The sequence below is a fragment of the Barbus barbus genome (assembly GCF_936440315.1).
Source record: "Barbus barbus genome assembly, chromosome: 11".
In the NCBI taxonomy this organism is placed as follows: Eukaryota; Metazoa; Chordata; class Actinopteri; order Cypriniformes; family Cyprinidae; genus Barbus; species Barbus barbus.
In genome coordinates, this window is record NC_136739.1 from 10757826 (window position 1) to 10785611 (window position 27786).

Consider the following 27786-nt stretch of genomic DNA (forward strand, 5'->3'; position numbering starts at 1 on the left):
CGTGGTAGAAGACAAGTTAGGTACGCAGGACCTAAACCATTTAGGGCCTTATAGGCAAGTAATAATATTTTGTAAATGATAGCGAACTTAATAGGTAGCCAGTGCAGAGACTGTAAAATTGGGGTAATATGATCCTATTTTCTTGACCTGGTAAGAACTCTAGCTGCTGCATTTTGGACTATCTGTAGCTTGTTTATTGAAGATGCAGGACAACCACCTAGCAGTGCATTACAATAGTCCAGTCTAGATGTCATGAATGCATGAACTAGCTTTTCTGCATCAGAAACAGGTAGCATGTTTCGAAGCTTGGCAACGTTTCTAAGATGTAAGAATGCTGTTTTTGTAACATGGGAAATATAACACCCAGATTTTTTACTTTAGAGGACGTAACAGTACATCCGTCTAGTTGCAAATTGTAATCCAAGAGATTTTGTGTACTGGTTTTTGGTCCAATAAGTAATATCTCTGTCTTATCTGAATTTAATAGGAGGAAATTATTGGTCATCCAATCTTTTATATTTTTTACACAATCTATTAGCTTAGATAGTTTAGAAGTTTCATCTGGTCTTTTTGAGATATATAGTTGAGTATCATCAGCATAACAATGAAAACGAATCCCGTATTTTCTAATAATATTATCAAGGGGCAACATGTATATTGAAAATAGCAGAGGACCTAGGACAGATCCTTGTGGTACTCCATACTTTACTGGTGATAATTGAGATGACTCCCCATTTCAATGAACAAAGTGGTAGTGATCGGACAGGTAGGATCTAAACCATCTTAAATACCAGTATAGTTTTGTAATCGATCTATGAGTATGTCATGGTCTATAGTGTCGAACGCAGCACTAGGATCAAGTAATACTAGCAACGAGATGCAACCTTGGTCTGAAGCAAGAAGCAAGTAATTTGTCATTTTAACAAGTGCAGTTTCTGTGCTATGGTGAGGCCTGAAACCTGACTGAAATTCTTCATAGAGATCATTTTTTTGCAAGAAGGAGCACAATTGAGCAGACACAACTTTTTCAAAGATTTTAGACATAAACAGAAGATTTGAAATGGGTCTGTAATTTGCCAGTTCATTAGAATCTAGTTGTGGTTTCTTAATAAGAGGCTTAATAACCGCCAGCTTGAATGGTTTTGGGACGTGACCAAAGATAACGATGAGTTAATAATATTGAGAAGCGGTTCTTCTGCTTCAGGTAACAACTCTTTCAGTAGTTTAGTGGGTACAGGATCTAATAAACATTTTGTTGGTTTAGATACACTGATACGTTTATTTAGCTCTTCCTGTCCTATAGTTGTAAAGCACTGCAGTTTTTCTTTGGGTGCGATGAATGAAGCTGAAATACAAGACGCAGTAGAATCTACATTTGTTATTAGGCGGCTGCACATATGAAAAAACCTGACACCTGACCCTAAAAAAATTCTAACAAAAGGTTTCTCAGTTGTTTTTTGTAATATTAGGTGTCCTTAATAACATACTAAAAGTTTACCAAAGTTTGACCACTAGAAAGGTGTAATTTTCAAGATGGTGTCCAAGATGGGCAGGAAGCCCTTAAAATATCCTAACTCCTTCATTATTTGACCTAGCCAAGTAATCTTGGTATCTAACCCCATGTTTTCTTGGTCTATGAATCCATTGGACTTGTCTAAATTGCACTGACATGATTACATACTTATGGAATACATGATTTTGTGAGATTACTGTAAGGTTTTATCATTGTTTGGGGTGAACCAGAGATGTAAACGATTTAGCCTATGTCATGTAACTCCTACTCAGTAAGTGTTTTTGGACACATACCCATTTTTTGGCTAAATAGATGTTTTCCTCTATAGATGTTTTGAGTATAAAGGTGGCATTATACTTATCCCAGCAAAACTAAATTCACAATTTTCAGCAATTCAGAAGATGGTGGAAGAGAATACTGACATTTGATATTGCTTGTCTCATTGAAATGTTGTTGACAGCACAGTGTATACCATTTTGCGCAAACAAAATTCATCCTTGACTACTTAAACCACCCACCCCCCCACCAAGATTTCTAACACATGAAAAAGGCCAACAATGTGTGAGTGTGTTAAGAGAGGATGACATTGTTGAATTAGCTTGAGAAAAAAGTGCACTCCAAATGCAATTTTGACCATGAGTCATGTTGTTGTAAACCAAGAAACCTGCCCCATTTGCTGTAAAAACTTAAGAGATGGCTCTGATGTGGTTGAGGTTCATCAGAAGGGAGCTGATGGAATCAACAATGCAAGTGTACAAAGAGACGACGACGTACACATTTCCGCTGGTGAAATAGTACACTCAAAATGTTGACAGAAGTACATAAATAAAAAAGACATTAAAATCCAACAAGATAATAAATCTGTGCCACCAAAAAGAAGTACCAGAGAAGCAACTGGTCCTTTCAATAGCCAAACTGATTGTCTTTTCTGTGGAACTACGATAACGGGGGAAGTCGTGGCCTAATGGTTAGAGAGTCGGACTTGTAATCCGAAGGTTGCGAGTTTGAGTCTCCGGCCGGCAGGAATTGTAGGTGGGAGGAGTGAATGTCCAGCGCCCTCTCCACCCTCAATACCACGACTGAGGTGCCCTTGAGCAAGGCACCGAACCCCCAACTGCTCCCCGGGCGCTGCAGCATAAAATGGCTGCCCACTGCTCCGGGTGTATGTTCACGGTGTGTGTGTGTTCACTGCTGTGCGTGCACGATGGATGGGTTAAATGCAGAGCACGAATTCCGAGTATGGGTCACCATACTTGGCTGAATGTCACTTCACTTCACATAACACATGGAAGTAAAGACACAAGTAGTGTTAAGACTGATACGCTCGCAGAGTCCATTCTTGAGTGTTGTGACAATCGTGCAGATCAATGGGCTTTCACTGGATTGGAAAGAAAGACATGAACACAGTGGATTGGGGATGGAAACTGGTGAACAACCGGTTCCTGCCAGTTATGACCAGTAAGACTGCTGCCCCAGAAAGCCTCCTGCAGATGATCCACTGTAATTGCACAACTGCCTGCCGAACACAACGGTGCAGTTGCAGGGCATATGGACTACGGTGCATGCCTGCTTTACCCCTTTTCCACCAAAGCAGTTCCAGTGCTGGTTCGGAGCCAGAGGCGGTTGTTTCAAACCGGTTCTTTGTTTTTTCGACACCCAAAGCACCAGCTCCGAACCAGTAAAAGTGGTTCGTATGTAGCACCAAAACATTGCTGGGCTAGAAGGAAGAACCTCTTGCGTCAGGGGCTGGGGGCAGGGTTACCGTGACCAACAAGACGAACAGAAACTTGGACCGCCATATTTGAAATAGCAGCTAAACGCTAACACGTTTGATTCGCCGTGTTTGGATGCCGATGTAAGTTCGCAAAGCCATGAACATCAATAGCAACGCAACGTCCGCCATTGATGATAGTTTGTTTAGGCTTGTCCGGGATGGATCGGCGCTGCGCGGACCGTTCGGTGCGAGGCATATCGGGGTGCTGTGGGAGCGACTGGAAAGCAGACGGCTCTTTAAGCTTTTGGATCGCTCTCGCGGTGCTTTAGTGTGTTGTATGCCGATCGATCTGCATGGCGCTGATGCACCTCGAACAAGCCTGTTGTGCCGCGCTAGTGAACCGAAACATGAAACGTATTCAGTGACGTAAGCCCTGGCTCTGTATTGGCTCTCTAGCCTGTGGAAAAGCAACCGGTTCTTAAAGGGTTCGCCAGTCGAACCAACTAAGAACCGGCTATAGCACTGGCTCTGAACTAGCACCTGGAACTGCTTTGGTGGAAAAGGGGTACTTGTAGACCATATCAAGTTGGGAATTGTGAGAATCACTATAATCAACCTCTATGGGAGGAAGAGTGTGACGACTAATGGTAAATCTAGTGAAGGTCACAGTGCAAAAAAGTATAAAATATAAACCAGAATAAGAGGAAACAACTGAAGAAAATTAGAAAAGTATAAAAAATATATATAAAAAACAAAAGGCAAAAAAATAAAACCATTAAAAAAAATATAAAAAAATATTTAAAAAAATAAAACACTATTAAAACAATAAATTTACAGTACCACACAGTTTTCATGAATTTATTCTTTATTGGAATCAAAAGAATTATGAACCACAGAAACCACCAACACTAGGCAAAACAATATGAGAAAGGAGAAATATGCAATTACTTAAGGGGAATTGTACTTATTTTTCGCATAAATATGCTTGTAACCAATTGATTTAATATATAATTGTACTTGTAATCACTTATCTATAATGCAAATATGCTAATTAGAATATTACATGGCCAAAACATGTATCAGGCACCAGTATTCCTGGTCTAGAAGGAATACAAAGGAGTAATGGTCATTTTAAGGACCTGACAGCCGCCATTTTGAAAATGGGGCCTTTCTTGGAGTCAAACTTTGGTAAACTTTTAGTATGTTTTTAAGTACATCAGATACTACTGTAAACCACTGAGAAACCTTTTGTTAGAATTTTTTTGGGGTCAAGCCATATTTGCAGCTGACTATATTGTATTTCTTATGTTATCTATTTTATCAGTAAAGAAATTCATAAAGTCATTACTATTAAACTGTGAGGGAATATTTAGATTGGGTGGAGTGTGTTTATTTGTTAATCTAGCCACTGTGCTAAATAAGATCCTTGGATTGTTTTGGTTATTATCTATGAGTTTGCGGAAATGCTCTGCCCTGGCAGCTTTTAGAGCCTGTCTATAGCTGGACATACTGTTTTTCCACGCAATTCTAAAAACTTCCAAGTTAGTTTTTCTCAATTTGCGCTCAAGATTATGAGTTTCTTTTTTGAGAGAATGGGTATAACTGTTGTACCATGGCACAGTACGTTTTTCTCTAACCTTTTTCAATTTGAGGGGGGCAACAGCTTCTAATGTATTAGAGAAGATAGTGCCCATGTTGCTAGTCATTTCGTCTTGTTCATGTGTATTTATGGATACACAGAACAGCTGAGATAAATCAGGCAGGTTATTTGTGAATCTGTCTTTGGTGGCTGGAACAATATTTCTGCCCGGACGATAACGCAGAGCCATATAATTAATATCAGTAATACGGAGCATGCAAGATACAAGGAAATGATCAGTAACATCATCACTTTGAGGTAAGATATCTATATCGGTAAGATCAATTCCATGCAATATAATTAAATCTAGCGTATGATTAAAACGATGAGTGGGCCCGGTGACATTTTGCTTGACTCCAAAAGAGTTTATTAGGTCAGTAAACGCAAGTCCTAATGCATCATTTGTATTATCAACGTGAATGTTAAAATCTCCGACAATTAGCACTTTATCAACATTAAACAATAGATCTGAGAGGAAATCTGCAAATTCTTTTAGGAAATCTGTATATGGCCCTTGCGGTCTATACACAGTATAGCCAGAGCAAGAGATAGGAGAGATTTCTTTTGCATATCTAACAGTGTAACATTGTATCCTGTTTTCTGAGTAACATTGAGAATATCACTATATATTGTTGCAACACCGCCGCCACGACCAGTCTGACAGGGCTCATGTTTATAACAGTAGCTTGGTGGAGTAGACTCATTTAGACCAAAATATTCATTTGGTTTAAGCCAGGTTTCAGTCAGGCAGAGTGCATCAAAATTATTATCTGTGATCATTTAATTTACAATAACTGCTTTGGGTGCGAGTGATCTAATGTTTAGGAGCCCAAGCTTTAAAAATTGTTTTTGTTCATTTATTTTGCGTTTTTATGGTTTAATCACGATCAGATTTTTTCTAGATCCTGCATTAAATTTATATTTTGACCTCGCTATTCGGGGAACAGACACAGTCTGTATAGATTGGACAACGCAAGTACTTCTATCATTTAAGTGAGTAGAACAAAAGTCATCATAGCAGTTATTTGAGAATTGGCTTATTAGTTAGATGGAACGTAGCGTCCTGGAGATGTTGTCCGACAGGAGTTCTGCTCTGACTCTGCAGGGGTGCAGGCCATCAGCACGAAAAAGCCTAGGAAAAGATTCCAATTATTAACAAAGAGCAGTTGCTGTTCTTTACACCATGACAATAACCATTAGTTTAAAGCAAACAGTCTACTGAACCTTTCATGTCCTCGTCGGGTACGTGGGAAGCGGTCCTGACACGATGATCGTCATCACGGGTGATGTGCTGCATACCGTCTCGATCAGGCTCCCTGAAGTCCCTCTTCAGTGGCTCCGTCTGCCGCAGCTTGGTGTCGTTAACCCCCGCGTGCAGCACGACAGCACCGATGCTCTCGTCGCTCTTCAGGATCGCGGGTATCTGCGCAGAAAAATCGAGAACACCAGCACCGGGGAAACAGTGAGTGTGCACTTTACCTTCTGTTAACATAGCATGGACATGCCGGTCGATGGAGTCTCCGACGATCACAGCGTCGCGTTCCGTCTTGCGGATGGGAGCGAAGCGGTTCCGGGTGGAGATCTCGAAGACCGGAGGTGGCGGAGGGGGAGAGGTTGTCGCCCGGGGCTATAGCTGCCAAGCTGCCGATGCTAACGGGCTATAAGCTAATAGCAGACTCGAGAAATCAAAATAAAACTAGTAATAACAAGGCGCTCTGATTGGTTTTGTTTTAGAATGCTATAGGGGATATATTCACACGTTATAGAAACGAAAATTATTGTGTATAAAATTGTTTTTAAGATAGAAAATAGACGATAAAGAATCAATTTGATGGAGCTCAAAATCAAAACACGCAGTCACAAATCAGCGTATGCGTAGACCCAAAGGCTCACAGTTCTCCTAACTCCTTTGATCATAAAACTAAGCATATAAATATTATCTTACTAATGTTCACCTTCATTTTGATATAATGTTATAAAACATGTGCTTGATTTACTTTAATAGCCATCAGAATTTCATCTTACATTTTGGCCATATAAATATCCGCATCAGCATCATATTGCATATTTTTTGCTCTCTTTGTGCCTCTGAGTAAAATAGCGGTGTTTCTGTTTCCTATATCATACTATATGGGCCATAAAAGCCTGATGTATCAAATATGATACAACAAAAACACACAGAGTATGTGTTTTAATAGATTTGTAGATTTTTTATTACATATATACAGCTTTACAGCCCTTTGTTTTTATGTCAGTTCTAAAAGATTTCAGATGAGAATGTAACTAATGTAGCTAATGTACTGTGTTCATGTTGATTTGCTTGCTGTCTTTGTAGTCTCTGTTTGATAAGAGTGTTAAGTCAAATTTCAAGGACAGAAAGTGTCTATGTTGACAGATCCTATAACATGGATCAATGGTTTAGAACACTGCTGCCAGTGTAGATGGGTTACCTGCAGTGGAGCCACTGAAAATCTGCTCAGTTCATTTCAAACCACACTATACAGGTATATCAGTCAAACGGACAGTTGTGCTTTTCTGAGCTTATTCATTTTTTATTGTTATATTATTATTCGTTTTAATATTATTTATATTAACTTGTATATCCATTTGAATTTATATTATTATTTTAATTTGTAGCCTCTTTATCTTATTTCTAAGTCAACGTTTTTGCAACCAATTTTATTTCCATATGTGAAGTAAACTGTAAATATTAACGTCCAAACGTGGGCAAATTTAGCTCAAAAGGGGACTATTTATCATTAATTATAACTGGTTATAATTATTAATAAATATTTAGATTAGATCTTAGAATTAACTGTAGCAGAATCGATATTACAATTATTTGATCTGTCCGTCCACAGAGCAGACAATATAATTATTTATCAATTCTAGGAAAGATTATTTTCCTGGCCAAGGAACAGTAGCCTTCCTACTTATACAGTACAAGCAGTAGTTTAGCATTTAGCAAGGAGCAGCATTCAGTGACTTCGAATCGTGAGCAGAACACAGAGACAATCAATTGTGAATATAAGGGATTTAATAAATGAAACTACAGCTAACATACAACTAAACTAAGCAAAACATATATACAGTATATACAGAATGAAGGAAAGTAAGGAAAAGAGAGAGAAGAGCAAAAGAATGGCAGTATTTCACATCAATTAACCACAACCTAAATGAGAATCATCAGAGAATCACAATTCAGTTTAAAAGGGGTTCAAACTTAAACACGCATCTAAATAGTTGTAAACGGTTACTTGCATTGGTTTTGTTGCTGAATAAGAGTCTTGATGCGGTAGACAAGTGGTTCTTGATGATTTCTTTAGGAGTGAGCTGAAGATTTTCCTCTGGTTCTTCTGAGATAGGAAAGTCCACAGCAAGTCCACAAAGTTACTTGAAGGTTAAACTCAAGAGGAAGAAGAAGAAGAGTTTTGATCGCCGATTAGTCTGAGTTTGTAACTTTTGATAGTTCATAGCCGCACCCACATTTTGGGTGGAGTGGCCAATCAGAGGCATGAATTTTGAGCGGGAGAAACTTTCTTTGTCTCCGTTTATGGCCTATTTTTTATTGCTGGCCTGGAGAGTTGGAGCAGTTTTACAAGTAAAAGCATAGTAAAAATTGTATGATGCATTTCATGATCACATAGTGTACATCATTGTTTGAGGAATAAAAAAAATATAATTTTGATACCAAGAAAGTAACTCCTAAACGATATTAAAATAGAGATACACTCAAACACTTGAATATAGGCGTTTAAAGTCTAACTAACACAAGTAAAGGTTTGTAACTAGGTTAATATAATAAGGGAATATACATACAACACATGGATATACCAGATACCTTTATAACTGCTTAATTATGGCCTAAATAAAGAAAATGTCTTTGTGTGTGCGTGATGTGTATTTGGAATTGTGAATACGGACCACTGGTTTAGTCAGGCCGTTGGTGCCTGGGACGGGGGTCATTCACTTCTCTTCGGAATGTGTTTGAAGTTTGATAGGGAGACCAGAGAGGTGATCTGCTTAGCATCTTTTGATAGTGGGGAAAAACCATTGGCAATTTAGCACCCATATAAATGTAAACAGTGGGGCCGGGTCGGTAATTTATATGCAAATGTCAAAAGACTAAAAGGGTCTCTTAAAACCAAGTGTAATCAACCATCAATGAGCCTACACAGACGCTACACACTCAACAAGAAATAATGAAAGGCGGGATTCATTTTATACATTGGGAATTAATTGGACGAATGAAAAAGAATGTCTATATGATAGGTGGCTGAAGAAGGGTTTGTAATGTTAGATGAAACAGAAAGTATAGTTTCAGAGGCGGAGCAGGTTATTGTGCAAAAAGACCAAGACTGCGAATCACAACAATACATTTTGATTTCATTTTGGCTTTAAAGTGCATTTTTAATATGAAGATGAAAATAAGGTAGATCAACTTATTACCATAACAACTATTAGCATGGGAATAGGCATGGTAATTGCACATTGCACCTTTTTAGATGTCATAGCTGACATTTTTCTAACAAACCGACATGAGAGAAAATGTATATAATAAATACAGGGGCACATGTTTTGGCCAGGATACTAAGCAATGGTTATAAATAATTCACACTGACTGCCGTCCTGCTTTCTGTGTTCCAGTGGTGATGTCCCGCACCCATGAGGCACCAGGTGAAATGGGGAAGGCTGTGGTAATTCCCAAAGAAGAGCAGGAGAAGATGAAAGAGCTATTTAAAATAAATCAGTTCAACCTTATGGCCAGTGACATGATCGCACTCAACAGGAGTCTGCCAGATGTCCGGCTGGATGGGTGAGCGTGTGTGTGTTTGTGCAGACAAATACTCCATGATCACATTAATGACACTAATCGGAGGATCCAATCAGCTGCCAAGGCAATCTCAACAACACAAATCAGCATTCATTAGGAAGACAATGACAAAAAAAAATTATATTTCTTTTTAAATTTATAATAAGCAATAATTAGTTATACTCATACAACATGGGACATGTACACAACATGGTTTTGTGGTTAGTTGCATTTACTGTAATTATGGGATGGATACTTACCTAGAAATTAATGGTTAAATTTGTCATCAGCCCCACTACTTTGTTTAAATTAGAAACTCAAATTTTCACATGAGAATCCCTGCCATCATGGGAAACAAATTTGCCTCAAGGACTCATTTTAACTATGACACATTTTCAGTATAATTGTTATTTTTCAAGTGAATTTTTCTTCTCATGAACCCAATGGATCTGAGACTTTATTTTACATACTTTGGTTGAAGGTCTTTAACAGCCAGCACAAACTTTTCTGTGAACTTTTTTGTAACGTAATAAAAGTAATATTAATATGTAATTTAAAGAAATAGTTTAATTTAGCTCAAAGGGAATCATTTATGATTTTATAGGGGTTTGAACAGAATCACTGTTACGGTGATTCACTGAACGAGCCGTATAACAAACTCTGCACTGGATATTAAAATCCAAAATATAGTGAAAACACTATTAAATAGCACAGTAACAAAATCGGCAGATTAAGACATTAACCTGTAAACACAAAACACAAGATACTTCCCTTTTCAGTATAAATAAGATTTTATTTATATAAACCTAAGACATAAACTAATCTAACACATGAACACAAGCATTCACACATCCACATGTTGCAGAAAGACAGAAAGTGAGGAAAGGATGAGTTTAAGAGAATGGAAATGTGAAATCCCAAGTTTACAGCAATATGTTAAATTGCATAGACCTGAACAACCATCAATCACTTATTTAACCCTCACTTTGAGTTTCTCAATGAGGCTAAAATTTATATTAACTGCACCTGATTCAGTTAGAACCTGGAGGTGTACTTGCTTGCTTTGCCTGTGTAAAGGAGTTTCCTTTGTGTCGTCATTGCAGACAGGGGGTTCCCCGAAGTGTCTGATTGGCTGGAAGTTCAGTAGTCTTTGAAGTGAGGTCTTGGGTGTTGGCTGAGGATGTGGAGTTGGTCTGGTCGAAGTTTGAAGCGAACTTACATTAGAACACGAAACTCCACGGAAAGAAAATAAACTAAAGTAAAAGAATAAAAATAAAAGGATATAACAAGACTAAGTTGGTTTTCTTTCCATCGCGGTAGCAGCTGGCACGTGGGCCAGAGCACGTTCAAAGAGCAGCACGTGGTGGCAAAAAGAGAAGAAGAGGGCGTAAGAGAGTAAAGCCGGGCTCACACTGTGCGATTTTTAAAAGTCTTTTGCGATTGTTGCTTGTCACACTGTACGAACATGATCCCCATGTCAGACTGTAGGATCTCAGTTGTCTTAATGTCAGACTGTACGACAGTCAAGACGCGATAAAAACAGACGTACTCAAGAAGACTTGTCCGGAGTTTTACGTCATCAATACGTGACCCGCGTTCTCTCACTATAATGGTAGCAAGCAAACAACAGCAACGTGTAGCGTTAGTTTTATTAATTACATGCCTTGATGTTAAAAAAAAAACAAAAAAAAAACGAAAAAGACGACGTGTGTGGAGCAAGTCATGGCTGGGCAAAAGAGGACTTTATGGACTTCCAGTTCTACAGAGCGAACTTGAGGTAATTTTGTTATTCGAGTTTAAACATCCTGCCCCTTAATAAATAAACTTTAAGTAAACTTTACCTTGTAGATGTATTGTTTTTACAAATAATGAATGGTTTGAAGTTGTCGCGCTAATTGTGTCATCAAGTTCAGTGCTCCTATTGGTTCTTGGTTTGACGGTCGTCGTAGGAGATGTCACACTGCAGGAAACTTGAGGAAAGTGTCTGAAATCTTCTGACACTGCCAGAATTTAATCGGAGGAAAAAAATGATCGCAACGGCCATTAATCGGCTGTTGGTGAACATGTCAAACCAGCGATCTAGACAACCGATTTTAGCCTAGGATTATAGGAATCTTTTAGGATTTTCAAAATTTGTCTCAGACGAACAAATCGTGGCCAAAATCGCACAGTGTGAGCCGGGCTTAAGAGAGCAAGAGGGACTAAGAAAGCATTTTTTTGAAGAAAAATAAGAGAGAGTTTGATGGTGTCCTGAGTTTTTAAACACGGCTTTCAGACCGTCCCATCTGGACGTCTTGACCAATTAGATACTGTCCTTGCTTGGGGTATTGCTTTGTTCCTCCACCAGGTCAATAAATCAACGTTATCTGTTCAGTCAGAGGTCCGAACTTTACAGGCTCTTGCAAAGTATACTTTTGAACATGATTTCTATAACAAGACTATGATACATTTGACAAATAATTGATTGGAAGAAACATTTAAAGCATGATTTTTCACACTCATACATACCAAACACGCATCTGAATCCTTCAGCTATTCAATAGTGATTAAAAAAAACATACATAATATTTGATTAAGGCGAGACACTACAGGTGAATAGGGTAAGATTTTTAACTAGCAGATATCACCATGAAACTTTCCCAGTTGATTACCTACATTAAGATGAGAAAAAAATTTATTACAAAGTTTCTGTAATTTTATGTTTAAATATGCAAATTAGGCATTATCTAATTAAATATGCGCTAATTTGCATATATTTAAAAAAACGAAATCTCAGAATTGGATAAAGCCAGGTTCAAAATTATTTTTTCACTGTGTTCACATATTAGATGGGAAAAAAATTACAGAGGGATTTATGGATATCTACTTTTGTTATCCTGTAAATCAGAATATACTGTCAATAGCCTTAAAAAATGTATTTTCGTCATGTTTTTTGGAATAAAATGTTATATAAATCAGGCTAGGAATAATATATTTACAAATCCCTCTGTAATTGTCTTCATAATATAACTAGGTACAAGACTGGAAAGTTTGGTGTATATAGGTGCTACTGAAGTGGAGATTTCGGACTTGGAGTATGAGAGAAAAGTCATTTTGAGAAAACGGGCTTTAAAGATTTATATTGTAAAAATCCACACATTTTTATATGAAAACATTGCTAACAAGCAAAACAACTGGCCAAGTAATTGTTTATAATAATGTAGACCATGAACAATGACAACTGAATAAAACGACATTGCCAAATAAGACCTTCAACTAACCACAGAGAAGCACAAATACAGATACAAACTTATCATCAGAACTGCAACTCTAGTCATCTATGTCCATCGGAACACAAAGTTCACCCATGAGGGTTGAAAGCCTAGCTCACCATGCCTGCACCATATGTAGGCCCCTCACCCCTCTTGCTGATGCCTTTTCAGCTTTTTAGCTGTGCTCAGAGTCTTTCTGCAATGTTTTACACTCTCAGACTGGATGGATTCGGCTTTTGTGATCCTCAGCATGTCGGTTTCCCTGATGGTGGTGACGGTAACGACAGTGCTTTCCAGCCAAAGCTTATCCATAATAGCAAGCATGGCAGAGGCCCCCTCATTAAAAGTTGAAATGGCCATACTTGCAGCTGCCTCAACTCTACTCTTACCTACAAACACTGTTTTTGGACAGCGGGCCCAAATGACGGAGTTGAGGCACTCATTCGCATTTTGAGTGCCACCATGCTGCATGCGCTGCAGCAGGCTGTCACTTGACATGCGGTGGTATACAGGTATCAGCTTCTGGCCCACCTCCCGAGACAAAAAGTTTCCTGCATGGAGCCTGTGGCTCTCTGGAGTTTCTCCATTTTCCTCCGCTCTCCTATACCAACACCAGGACAGGTTGCACCTGGTGTGCAAGGGGACTTCGTCACAGGACATGCTATGGAGGAGACCAGCCCAGATCTCATTTTTCATTTTCTCTATGGAACCCTGGTTATTTAAAATTGCCCCCCTGTAATAATTTTGTAATGTTTTACATTTTTTGGCCGTTAATTTTCCCAGACCCTTCCCTCCCAATTTGCGTTCAGCACTTAATTTTCGTAGTGCTGTGCCCATACGCTTATGGGCATGGTTGATGCATTCTAATTTTACTACCTCATGCCCAGGGTATTGGTTGAGGGATACCACCTCCCTGAATGCAGCACTGTCCCCATCTGACAGCATCTGAATGTATCTCAGCTGGTGGCGACTCACAGACCTGGCCCACATCCTCTTCGCTGCCTCCTGCTCCATAGCCTTGCTTGAGCCCCTAACATTTTGTGCAAAGTCATGCGTTTCTCTCCAGCTGTCAATTTCCTCATCTGTAATATTTCCCTCATGCCTGGCAGCTTCTTTAAGGGCACAAGCATGGCAATAGGAGGATAGAACCTCAAAGTCGATCACCAGTCCCGTAAAAATATCGATGCACACCAGTGGCGGCTGCTGGTCTTTCAAAGAGGGGAAGCTCATTTTCGGCCTACATCATAAAAATTGTCCATTTATTTATACGTAAATTCTGCCATCGTGTGCAGTTTGCTAGCTGGCTAGTTCACCGCCTGGCCTACTGTATGAATGAATGAATGAACAAACAATCTAAAAAAAACATTAAACTCGATGGAGGAAATGTGGGAATTAGGTTAAACTGAAACAAGGAATGTGGTGTATAATTGTGTGAAATGTATAATGAAAATTGGCCAGCAATTTCGCCAAGCAAATATCAAGAAATAGGTTGCAGCAGTTTGTCTTTTGACTACACTTGCAAAGTCCACTATGGGACTGAGCTCGAATCAGTGTTGCCAACTTCTTTCGATGGAAAGTAGCTGATGACGTCATGCACTAATTAGCATATTCATGACGTCATCGCGTCATATTGCCTTTTACATTTGTTTGTCTCTCTGTGCTCATACTGTATTTTAATGCAGCCAAATTCTCAATAAAACTGTTTTCCTTTATATATTTTACTGTTTATGTTGTCAGTCAACGGGATAAATATGAAATAGTGACTGAAACACAGCCCTTTAAGAATACATAACCAGCTCTCCCTCCCAAGAAGTTAGTCTGCACAAAAATCTTAATTTATAATCGAGCCGTCGTCTGATGAAATCAAATAATACACACAAGATAAGATAAGACCATTCCTGTGCTGTGATTTCGGCTATATTTACATGTAACGGCTATATTTGCATCGGCTATATTTGCATGTGACGATTCTGAACGAATCACGTTGTCAGAAATTGTCTTCAGCCAATGAGATTGCGCATTTAGAGTTAAATCCCCTCTTTTACTTTCACGATTGGTTGCTGATAAAAAGGAAATGACCATATTTGGATCCGACAGCATTGTACAGAAGAGAGAGAGCTTTCCAGCAGTGTACGTGATGACTGGGTACAGGCAGAGATCGCGGAGCAGCATGTTGATTTAGAACGCCAACTTTTGTTGACTTTATGAGAAATCTACAGACGCAAACAGACAAAGTGCAGTAAAATAAAGACCTAAATGTGTATTTCTGACTTTTTTTCACAACAAGTCTAAAAGAAGACATGTTATTGAAGACAAATATCCAAAAATCTCAAAATTGACCAATAAAAAAAAAAACGATGTTTTTGCCTGCCGTGTCTCGCCTTAAAGCATGATAATCTAATGTGTAGTTTACAAACATAATATAGGTTATTTATATGCAGAGAAATAACTCGTATGTCCTTTTAAGATGATTTTTTAGTACAGATTGTCTCTATGAACGAAGGACTTTCAGTCTGGTTCTTTGTCTTCTGTGTGTGGAGACCCACCCAAGAGAGTCTGTAGCTCGTGATTTTCTATCACAGGTTTACATGTGACCATCAGTCTTGATTACTTGCAACAAATTTGACAGTCTCCTTCTTGAATTGGAATTATCAATAAGTGTTATTTTGTCTCAAGGTTGTAAGCTATTCTGTGAAAGAGGCTTGCTGGTTAGGCTTGCTTCAGCTAGTTGGAGCCAGGAATCCGATTTATGATGTTGTCCTGTTACAGCTTGAGGCCCCCTCTTTCTGGTATCTCAGCTTCTCAGGTTTCATTGTTCTGATGCATCTTAAATTTTTCTTATTCAGTCTCTGATATCTTACATTTTCTTTCTAGAAAGTGACTCAGCTTGCATCTTACTCAAAATAAAAGCAGCAGGCTAAATGTGATGATCACACAATTCAGCAGCTTCAGAGAGAGATATTTGTGTTTCCCAACTCTCATGGATGCAGTATGGTATTTGAACATTGCAGTGGTACAAGTTTTGTGGTTTTGTAGACACATTTGAAAGCCAGCAGTTTTCATCCCTCTATCTGTCTTAGTGCAGTGAATAAGGTCTTTGTTTATGGAATTTGAGTTACATAAAGAAATCCCAGAGAGCTGTTAGAGCAAAACATGCCACATTCATCTGGTGTGTTTGAGTTATGCCACCATTCAGCACACTGAAGGCCATCACTCGCATACACTCACTCCTTCCCTCCCTGCATTCACTGATGTATGTTTCTCTTGGAAGAAACATTTACTCTACATTTAACCAAAGACCTGGCATTTTACTTCATGTCTTCTAATTTGTTTTAATACTTAATGCAATTTCCTCAAGGCAATTGTAAAACCTTGAGGAAATGTATAGTTTGTGTGACAGTTAAATGCTTCAAGGAAACTCCACAATAAAAACTACTAGATTTTTACATTTCCTTAAAGGGGTGGTTGACTGTTTATTTTCTAGGTTTGATTGTGTTTATGGGGTGCAGTCTAACATGTGTTAATGCTATTTTTCACATATTTTAACTTTATTCCACACCACTCTGTCCCTTCTCTGATAAACGCGCTGATCATTTCCTGGTTTTATGAAGCCCCTTCCTCAGAAATACGTGATGGGCTCAGATTGATTAGCTGACCCAGTGTGTTGTAATTGGCTAGTGTCTCTAGTCTCTAGTGCACGTCTGAATGTCCCGCCCCTCAGCTCAGCGGCATGTTCTCCTGTTTGAGCCAGATTCAGATGCAGAGCATATTAGTGAAGAGGATCGCGCAGAACCTTTGCAAGCACAGCTTTTAATGGTAGGCCTAAGTTTTTTGTTTGTTGTCATCTCAAACTTTTACATACGCTGTTATTTGTAAATTCTACTGCTTCTGTTAGAATCAGAATCAGAATCAGAATGAGCTTTATTGGCCAAGTATGTTTACACATACGAGGAATTTGTTTTAGTGACAGAAGCTCCACAGTGCCACAGTGCTTCTGTTGAGAAGACAGCAGGAGGCAGTCTTCTCAACAGAGAAGACAGCAACGGGACAGAACACAGATAATAAAGAATAATACAAATATCCAAATAGGCAATGCACAAAACAGCAAAAACACAATATATAATATAAACAATTATGTGTGTACAGGTCTGATATGTGCAAATTTGAAATGAAAAAATTAGATACATAAAGAAGTAAGCAAGTGTGGTGAATAAATAATAGAGTTGTGTGTTCTGCGTTTTATTGTCAAGTGTTCATGAGATGGATTGCCTAAGGGAAGAAACTGTTTCTGTGTCTGGTCGTTCTGTTTCTCATAGCTCTGTAGCATCGACCAGACGGTAACAGTTCAAAGAGGGAGTGTGCTGGATGTGAGGGATCCAGAGTGATTTTACAAGACCATTTGCTCACTCTGGATAAGTACAGTTCTTGGAGAGTGGGGAGGGTTGTACCAATGATTCGCTCAGCAGTCCAGACTACTCTCCGTAGTCTTCTGAGGTCAGATTTGGTAGCTGAGCTGAACCAGACAGTTATTGAAGTGCAGAGGACGGATTCAATGATGGCAGAATAGAATCGTTTCAGCAGCTCCTGTGGCAGGTTGAACTTCCTCAGCTGGCGAAGGAAGTACAACCTCTGCTGGGCCTTTTTCACAATAGAGTCAATGTGATTGTCCCACTTCAGGTCCTGAGAGATGGTGGTGCCCAGGAATCTGAATGACTCCACTGTTGTTACAGTGCTGTTCATTATGGTGAGTGGGGGGAGTGCAGGGGGGTTTCTCCTGAAGTCCACGATCATCTCCACAGTTTTGAGCGTGTTCAGCTCCAGGTTGTTAAGACTGCACCAGACAGCCAGCTCCTTAACCTCCTGTCTGTAAGCAGACTTGTCAGCATCCTGAATGAGGCCGATCAGTGTGGTGTCATCTGCAAACTTCAGGAGCTTGACAGAGGGGTCTGTAGATGTGCAGTTGTTGGTGTAGAGGGAGAAGATCAGTGGGACGAGAACACAGCCCTGAGGAGCTCCAGTGCTGATGGTACGAGAGCTGGATGTGGATTTACCAAGCTTTACTAACTGATGTCTGTCTGTCAGGAAGCTGGTGATCCACTGACCGATGGAGGTGGGGACGGAGAGCTGAAGCAGTTTATTCTGAAGGGTGTCCGTGATGATGGTGTTAAAAGCGGAGCTGAAGTCCACAAACAGGATCCTCACATAAGTCCCTGGTCTGTCCAGATGCTGCAGGATGAAGTGCAGTCCCATATTGACAGCATCATCCACAGACCTGTTTGCTCTGTAGGCAAACTGCAGGGGGTCCAGTAAGGGTCCAGTGATGTCCTTCAGATAAGCTAAAACCAGTCTTTCAAATGATTTCATGGCCACAGACGTTAGAGCCACAGGTCTGTAGTCATTAAGTCCAATAATTTTGGGTTTCTTTGGGATGGGGATGATGGTGGAGCGTTTGAAGCATGAGGGGACTTCGCACAGCTCCAGTGATCTGTTGAAGATCTGTGTGAAGATGGGGCCAGCTGATCAGCACAGGTTTTTAGGCAGGCTGGTGACACACCGTCTAGGCCTGGTGCTTTCCTTCTTTTGTTCTTTCAGAAGACATGGCACACATAATCTTCACTGATTTGAATTGTAGGTGTGGGGGAGAGGGGGGTTGCTGGAGGTGTTAATGGTTGTGAGGTGTTCAGGGCGGGTGTGGGTTGTTTTTTCAAACCTACAGTAAAAGTCATTCAAATCATCTGCCAGTTGTTGATTCTCCAGAGCACAGGGGGATGGTGACTTCTAAATGGTGATATCTTTCATACCTTTCCACACTGAAGCAGGATCACTGGAAGATAATTTGTTCTTCAGCTTGTCAGAATAATTCCTCTTTGCCACTCTGATCTCCTGTTCCAGTGTGTATTTGGCCTGTTTATACAAAACTTTATCCCCATTTCTGTAAGCATCTTCTTTGATGGAGCTGTCTGAGTTTTGCAGTGAACCATGGTTTGTCATTGTTGTAGGTTAAATGAGTCCTGGTAGGAATGCACATATCCTCACAGAAACTGATATAAGATGTTACAGTCTCTGTGAGCTCATCCAGATCGTTGGCAGCATTTTCAAAAACAGTCAAATCAGTGAGAGAGAAACAGGCTTGTAAATCCCGCTCTGTTTCATTAGTCCATCTTTTAACAATTCGTACTACAGGTTTTGCAGATTTAAGTTTCTGCCTGTAGGATGGAATAAGATGAACCAAACAGTGATCAGAGAGTCCTAAAGCTGCTTGTGGAACCGAGTGATATGCGTCCTTTATCACTGTGTAACAGTGATCCAGTATATTATGGTCCCTGGTGGGACATGTGATGTGCTGTCTGTATTTTGGCAGTTCGCGGGAGAGATTTGCTTTATTAAAGTCCCAGAGAATGATTAAAACAGAGTTCGGGTGTTGTTGCTCACTCTCTGTGATCATATCACCGAGTTTCTGTAAAGCTGTGCTCACGTGCGTTTGCGGTGGAATGTAGACACTCACGAGAATGAATGAGCAGAACTCCCGCGGTGAATAGAATGGCTTGCAGTTAATGAAGTGCGTTTCTAGATCTGAACAGCACATCTTCTTTAACACAGTTACATCTGTACACCACCTCTCATTGATGTAAAAGCACGTCCCGCCACCGCGCGATTTCCCCGTTGTTTCCGTGTCCCGATCTGCTTTGATCAGCTGGAAATTAGGCAGATGTAGTACGCTATCCGGTATGTCGCCATTTAGCCAGGTTTCTGTGAAACACAGAGCAGCAGAGATAGAAAAATCCTTGTTTGTCCGGGAGAGCAGAAGGAGTTTGTCTGTTTTGTTGGGCAGAGTGCGGAGATTCGCCAGATGGATGCTAGGCAATGGCATTCGAAATCCGCACTGTCTGAGCTTCACAAGTACGCCGGCTCGCTTCCCCCGTCTGCGCGTCATCCTGAAGCGTTTGACCAGAGCTACGGCTCCGCAAACTACAATGTCCAGCAAAACGTCCGAGTAGTCAAAATCCGGTAAAAGATTTTGTGGTGTGCTCTGCCGAATGTTCAGCAGGTCATCCCTGGTAAAACTGATCGATTTGAGTAACAAAAAACAGGGAAAAACAAACAAAAACAGTACAAACACTGAAGAGCAATGCACAGTAGCTGCCATCTGCGGCGCCATCTTAGATCACTTTTAATATTTTAATCACTTTAATATTTTAATCAGCTTTTAATATACAGTTTTATTCTGATTAAAGCTATAATACAGTATACGGCACCCGCACACGCATCCATGTATAATGCTTCTCATAGCTATAGTATGTGAAAATAAGTGTATTCACTGAGCTGATGATCTGAGAGAGAGAGAGAAAGAGAGAGAGAGAGAGAGAGATCCTTTAATTGACGTTAATACCAAAAAAATAAAAGGTTTTGCCACAAATAAAGCATAAAGGTAATTAAGTATCATATTTCAGAACATCACATTATCATAAATAAGTGGAGGGGGGGGGGGCATAACTAAAATATATATTTAAAATTCCCATTACAATCGACATCACAAACATATTTATTTACACCCCATTTATATGTAAAAGTTTCAAGGTCATTAACCAATTTATAATATGTGTACAGAATGAACTTCACAAGACTCATTACCGGACTATTTTTATTTCCGTGATAACCAAATGGCCAATTTAACTTGCCCAAATAAAAAGTTCAATAAAACATGAAACTCCTTTTTACTTTTTTTATATTTAGGCCCATATATAAAACACATTGGTGAACAAACTTCTCCCAGTTTCTGACACTACCAATCTATTGTTGGAAACAACAGTTGTAATCTAGCACAATTTAAAAATAAATGAAAAACTGTTTCTTGTATACCACAGAAAGGGCATCCCTCCCTCACCTGAGGAACAAGACGTGCTCTGTGTATGTTAGTAGCTATTATACCATGCACTAACCTCCACTGAAGATCTCCAGTTCTTTTTTCAATAGGAGGTTTGTACAAGGTCCTCCAGCTGCCCTTGGGGGAAACACCTAATCCAAACACCTCTTGCCATTTAGACTCCTTTATGTTTGTGAGAGCATGAAGATGCAGTATCTTGACACACAATGTATACAGTGATTTTTTTCCTGTATTGCTGAAGACTCCCAACTGAGGTGTCTTAAAAGATAATAGTCCACCCTCAGTTTCTTCCCAGTTTTCAAGTTCAGATGTAATTTCCAATTCTGGAAAGTCAAATGTGTCCATCTCTCCATTATAGGTTTCTAAAGAAAATCTATAACTCTGTGGAAAGTCTAAAAACTCTGATCTTATGCCCAATTTTTCAGCAAAAGTTTCAGCTAATAGCCATTCACCTTCAGGTATCAAGTGTCCTATTTTTGTGATTTTTGCAGCCCATAGACATTGAAAAAATCCTCCTCCAGTAAAGTTGAGGATTGACTTGCTGCACCATTCCCCCATGAGGGGGAATGGCGCAGCAAGCATGACCCCGGCCAGCTCTTCCCGCCAATTACCTGTTACACAACACACAGGAAGAGACTGGCTGAACGACAAGACGATAAAATCTCGCATAGGTGTTCGGTGTCGCCCAGCCCGCAGCTCTACAAATGTCTGCCAGAGAGGCACCGTACCCCAAAGCATAGGAGGAGGAAACACTCCGTGTGGAGTGAGCCCTCACCCCCAGGGGGCACGGCTCGCTTCTATCCAGTGGGCCAACCTCTGCTTGTAGACAGCCTTCCCTTTCTGCTGAGCTCCATAGCAGACAAAGAGCTTCTCAGAGCTTCTGAAGCTCCGGGTGTGGTACACGTATATTCAAGATTCAAAATTCAAGATTTTTATTCGTCACATACACAATTATACAGAGTATAACCAGCAGTGAAATGTAAGTCAGGTCCGCTCCAAGGACAGTGCAATTGTATAGACAAATACTAAGAAAAAGAAAAGTAGAAAAAAAATAAAAAGAATAAAATAAAAGATAAAAAAATATAAATATAAATGTGCAGGTCAGTATGTTGTTGACATAAATAGTACTATAACAGTAATGTGCAAAAGAATGTGCAAAAATGTTGTACAGGGTATTTACTAGCAGCATATGAGATAGAAAAAATTATGAATAGCTTATTGATATAGTGATGTTAACATGGAGTCAAGTGATGTTATGACACAGAGTTAGAGTTTAGGAGCCTGATGGCCTGGGGGAAGAAGCTCCTCCGAAGTCTCTCAGTTTTTGCTATCAGGCTACGGAAGCGCTTACCAGATGGAAGCAAAGTGAATAGTCGGTTACCAGGGTGATTTGAGTCCTTGATAATTTTGACAGCTCTACTTTTGCAGCGTTTGAGGTAGATGTCCTGCAGAGAGGGGAGAGCAGACCCTGAGATGCGCTCAGCTAAGCACACAACTCTCTGTAGTGCTTTGCAGTCCTGATTTGAGCTGTTTCCATACCACACTGAGATGCACTTTCTATGATCCCTGAATAGAAAGTTTTCAGGATTGCTGGTGAGACCCTGCATTTCCTCAGCTGTCGCAGATGGTACAGTCCTTGCCTGGCTTTCTTAACCTGTTTGGATGTGTGCAGTCCAAGTCAGGTTCTCAGAGATGTATATGCACAGTGCTCTTATGGGACACAGCGATGAAAAAGGCTGGATCTGCCTCCTCAGAGGGCAGTTCTTGCAGGTTCACCACCTGATCGCGGAAGGGCATGGTGGGAACCTTGAGCACGTGTCCAGGCCAGGGTCTCAGGACAACATGAGAGTAGTCCGGCCCGAACACAAGGCACTCATTTTCACTCACCGAAAATGCTTGGAGGTCCCTGACCCTCTTGATGAAAGTGAGCGCAGTCGGGAGCGCTGTCCTAGCAGACAGGAACTTCAGCTCAACTGAATCCAGCAGCTCAAAAGGACCCCTCTGAAGTCCAGCCAGGACGAAAGAGAGATCCCAGGAGGGCACCAGGGGTCTTCTCAGCGAGAAGTACAACAGATCGCGAACAGACTCAATTCCAAGGCAAGAGCTCACCTCGTAGAGACGGCTCTGGCCTGAGTGAAAGTGTCTTCCACCGCTGGTGGACAAAACACTCAAGTATGCCACGTCTCATCAAGGAACCACACATGGAGGTTCCAAGATCTGGACGCGGGTCCCACATGGTGCCAGGCCCCTGAGAAAGGAGGTCCTTCCTTTCTCAGGGGCCAGGAGGGGCTGTCAAGAGGAGCATGAATTCTGAAAACCAGGTCCGGGTGGGCCAATCAGGACCTGTTCCTCGTCCTTGCTGACCTTGCGCAGTGTCTGTGCAAGAAGGCGCACTGGGGGAAGCACAAAATTATGTAAAACCCAAGGCCAGCCGTGCGCCAGTGCGTCCGTGCCGAGAGGGCCTCGGTCAGGGAGACATACAATTGGACATGGGAGGACTTGTGGGAGGCAACCAGGTTTACCTGAGCTTCCCCGAATCGTCTCCAGAACAGCCGGTTCGTCTTGGGATGGAGTCGCCATTCTCTGGGGAACGAGAGCTGTTGTGAAAGCACATCAGCTGCACGATTGAGCTCCCCCAGGATGTGTACGGCGCGCAGCGACTTGCTCTGTGCCTGACTCCAGAGGAGGAGATGGCGGGCGAGTTGTGACATGCGACGTGATCGTAGACAACCCTGCCAGTTGATGTATGAGACAGCCGCAATGTTGTTCGTGCCGACAAACCGGATGACTGGACCGCTGCATGGCTAGTAGTACTGCCAGCAACTCAAGGCAGTTGGTATGCCAAAGCAGTCGAGGCCCTGTCCAGAACCACAAGGCTGCCTGCCTTTTGCATGTAGCGCACCAGCCACCGCACTGGAGGTATCCATCGTGACAACGTCATGCCGAGACACTTGTTCTAAAGCTACTTCGACCCATAGAAAGACAAGGCCCGTCCAGGGGCTAAATGAGCGGCAACGCATTGGCGTGATGGTCACGCGAACTGTACCGCGGCGACATGCCCATCTCGGGACTCGGGAGTGTAACCTGTGCTGAAAAGGGAAAGGGGAAAGGGAAGTGGTGTGTGGGCAAGTATGGTGACCCATACTCAGAATTTGTGCTCTGCATTTAACCCATCCAAGTGTACACACAGTAGTGAACATACACCCGGAGCAGTGGGCAGCCAATGCGGCGGCGCCCGGGGAGCAGTTGGGGGTTCGGTGCCTTGCTCAAGGGTCTCACCTCAGTCGTGGTATTGAGGGTGGAGAGAGTGTTGGTTATCCACTCCCCCACCTACAATCCCTGCCGGACGTGAGACTCGAACCCACAACCGTCAGGTTACAAGTCCAACTCTCTATCCATTAGGCCACGACCCTAGTGAAGTGGTCCCATATGAACCAATCCGAGCAGCAAGATGGTGGCTGTGGATGCCATATGCCCCAGGAGCCTCTGAAAGTGTTTCAGTGGTACCATTGGTGAGACATGCCACCACACTCACCGAGTCTTAACTCCATACTGAGAAAAGAGTTTCTCTGCACAGGGGAGAGCTTACTCTTTTCCCAGTTGACCCGAAGCCCCAACTGGCTGAGGTTCTGAAGCACGAGGTCCCTGTGATCGCACAACTTTTCTCATGCGTGGGACAGTTGAGGATCCTGATGCCCACTTCCCGTAACACGGCAAGGGCGCCCTCCGTGACTTTCACAAAGACACGAGGGGACAGGGAGAGCCCGAAGGGGAGGACCCTGTCCTGCCATGCCTGAACCTCGAAGACAAACTGACAGTCTGTGTCGAGGGCGAATCGAGACATGAAGAAGCTTGTGCAGGACCCGATTCAAGATTTGCAGATCCAGGATTGGCTGGAGGCCACCACCTTTCTTGGGTATGATGAAGTAAGGGCTGTAAAACCCCTGCTTCTTTTCGGCTGGAGGGACCGGCCCAATTGCATCCTTTGCAGACAGGACTGCCACCGAAGTCTCGAGAACACCGCTGAACTTGGGAACTACGTCGGATTGTATGAATGAGCCAGCGGGACGGGTTGGGCAGCACAAGCCACGCACCATTTCACGCGATTTAGATATATTGAAGATTTAGATATGTTGAAGACCAGTGCTATTTGACACACTTTTTCCATAAAATATTTATCAGGGCAGATATTTTTTGAAAGTATTGTTTGTCTATATTTAGTGTATAATTATAAATATATTACATGTAGGTACAAGGCAACGAAATGCAATAGGGAAGAAGAAATACAGCATAACATGAGGAAAGAGAGGAGAAAAAAAAGTGTCCTCACACTACGCTCTTGGAAGAGAGTGCAGTGTGAGAACAGACAAAAAACCTCAGCATAAAGCACAGTCAACACAGGAACATAACTTGCATAGTAATCCTAGTTCAGACGAAACAGCCATCCGGCCAGCAGCCATTACAGCGCAAACCCACGGACCCGTTAACACCTGACAGGATGAAGCGACGAAGGCGTGGGATGGGGGTAGGGAGGTGTATGAGTGTGTGTATGTGTAAGTTCGAGTGAGTTCGTATGCCTTGAAATCCGTTTCGCCAGCACTCCAAACCAGTCGACTCAGTTCGCAGGTTGTGATGCGACATAGCAATTGCCATGGAAACGACCTTGGACAGAGCACAAGCGCCCGACAATAACAAGGTGTTTTTGGGAGGGGGAATGGAAGAAAGAGCGTCTCCCTGCAGTATTCACCGGAGAGTTGATACCAGAGCGGCCTTGCCAAGCCGTTCTGTTGTGGGAAGCCGGAAAGAGATAAGATTGTTTTGTCTTAGTGCGAACAGCTGTCTTCCAGTTTCACAGCTATTCTCATTGTCCATTCTGATCTCCTTGTCCATCAATTTTTCTTTCCAAAGCCGAGAGCTTAGCCGTGATCAAATCCATATTGCGGTTAATCGCCTCAGTCTCCGAAGCGACCGCTCTGCCCACAGACTCCATCATGACGGGCAGCCGTGAGAGGTTTTGGATAGCCAGTCCCGTCTCCTTAATTTTCTGATAATTTAGGGCAACGCCTAATCCAAATAGCAGAAACCCAGTTATCATTGTTCCGAATAAGAAGATGTCTTCAATGTTCTCCACGGAGAGAGCCGCCAGACACACGACCCGCCATCTCTCCCATGCGTCCATCGTGTAGCCAGCAGCAAACGTCCCAGCGGGACATTCCGGTTCTCCAGATCCCGCTTTCCTAGTCGAGAAGATGGTGTCAATTGCATTTAGAGACCAGTTGATCAGATCCATAATTTCGGTTTTGTAAATAGTGCAGCGAGAGTCTCTTAAGAAGGACAGGACAATACAAGAGAGCAAGCAGGGAAGTTCAGGAGGGAGGGAGGGAAGAAAAATGCGACCGCCTTCGAACAGAGCCAAACGAGAAGAATGTATATATATATATATATATATATATATATGTATATATTCTCTTTGCTAGTTTTGACTAAACATAACTATTGAACAGTTCCACTGTTGCCCAGGAAAAGATACACATCATAACATATACATATACATATACATAAACATATAGTTTTTTTTTTTTTTTTTTGGTGTTTGGCTTAGTGTTATGTTAGAATCATTATTATACTCTTATACCTTTTGTTTTTTAATATTTAGGGCCAAGCCTCTAAGGCGCAGGGGCCTTTTGTTTTCCTAAGGATTAAAACACGGCCGATGTAAAACTGTGAAGGGAATATTGATATCTAAAATTCTGTTGCCTTGGCAACTTGTCAAACTTGAAAATTATTTTCTGGTGATTTTGAGGTAGATAACATGTTTAGAATGTCATGAAACTCAACACACATGTCAGTATTAACCTGTTAACGTTTGCCAGAGCGACGGCACACTGAAGCGTATTTTTTCCCCACTAGTTTAATGTTTATGAATGAATTTACCGTGAAAGAATATCATTAATCTTCACAAACTATATATCATTCTGAAGGTCTAAGCCTCAAGCATCGACGACAGATCGCTGTTTTTCGATGGAAAGCTTATAAGGAATGTATTTGCTACATTTGTGTAAGCAGTACACAAATGTGTGTGTGTGTGTGTATTGTTTGTAATGTGGCCGTATCTGCATGATTATCATCTGTATGGACGGACATCAGCGTGTTTATTACCGACTCTATGACGGCTATCATTGTAATTCAATGATCAGCTATTATTGATTATATTGCCCATCTGTATGATTATCATCTGTATGGAAGCACATCAGCGTGTGATTACTGACTCTATGACCATGTCTGCCAATATCACTTCATGTCTGGCAATCAGAATACTTCAGTATACATACTATATACTGTGACATGTGTCCCGGGCACCTATCAGCGTCGCCCTGGCAACGAAGGAGATGCACCTGCTCCCAATCACGGCGGGCTGATCGAACCCAGCTGAAGAGGATCAGGAGAGGGCTACAAAAGCCGCGACACAACAGACGCTGGTGAGCTACGACTCCAGGAAGAAGCCGACTAATGTTGTGTCTTTCATTCCCACAGAAAGCAGCTGATCGACCTGCCCGCCACACCAGCACAGGACACGGAGCACCCTGCACTCAGCCGGCCGGCAACCTTGATCACCGAACACTGGGGACGGACATCAAACACGTTGGCACTTCCACCCACTACTTTTGTCTCAATAAATACACCCTCCGGGGTCTTTATTGCACTGCAAACTGTCGTGTGATTCTTCAGCCCGTTACACTGGTGGAGAATGCGGGCAGATTGCTGAAGAATCACCGACACTCACCCAAACCCCGTAACCACAATTTGTCTTTTTTCTCCTGTTTTTTTCTTTTTTGTTTGGATTTATCGTCAGGCGGTGACTCCTCCCCAGACATGGAAGAGCTCCTAAAGCACCTGACGGAGGTGAGCATTCGGCAGCAGCAAATCGTCGAGCACATGGAGGCATGGCAAGGGGAAACCGAACGCGAGGT

The 27786-nt window shown here is 41.6% G+C and overlaps 1 protein-coding gene across 1 annotated transcript in view; it reads left to right on the top strand.

Moving 5' to 3' along the window:
* LOC306876619 (polypeptide N-acetylgalactosaminyltransferase 13-like) overlaps positions 1-27786 on the top strand; it is a gene marked incomplete at its 3' end in the record, with an annotated part of 131433 nt that overhangs the window by 39230 nt on the left and 64417 nt on the right. Inside the window, exon 3 of the mRNA XM_079427931.1 lies at positions 9514-9682. Coding sequence (XP_079284057.1) covers positions 9514-9682 — 169 coding nt within the window. The remainder of the gene's footprint in view (positions 1-9513; positions 9683-27786) is intronic.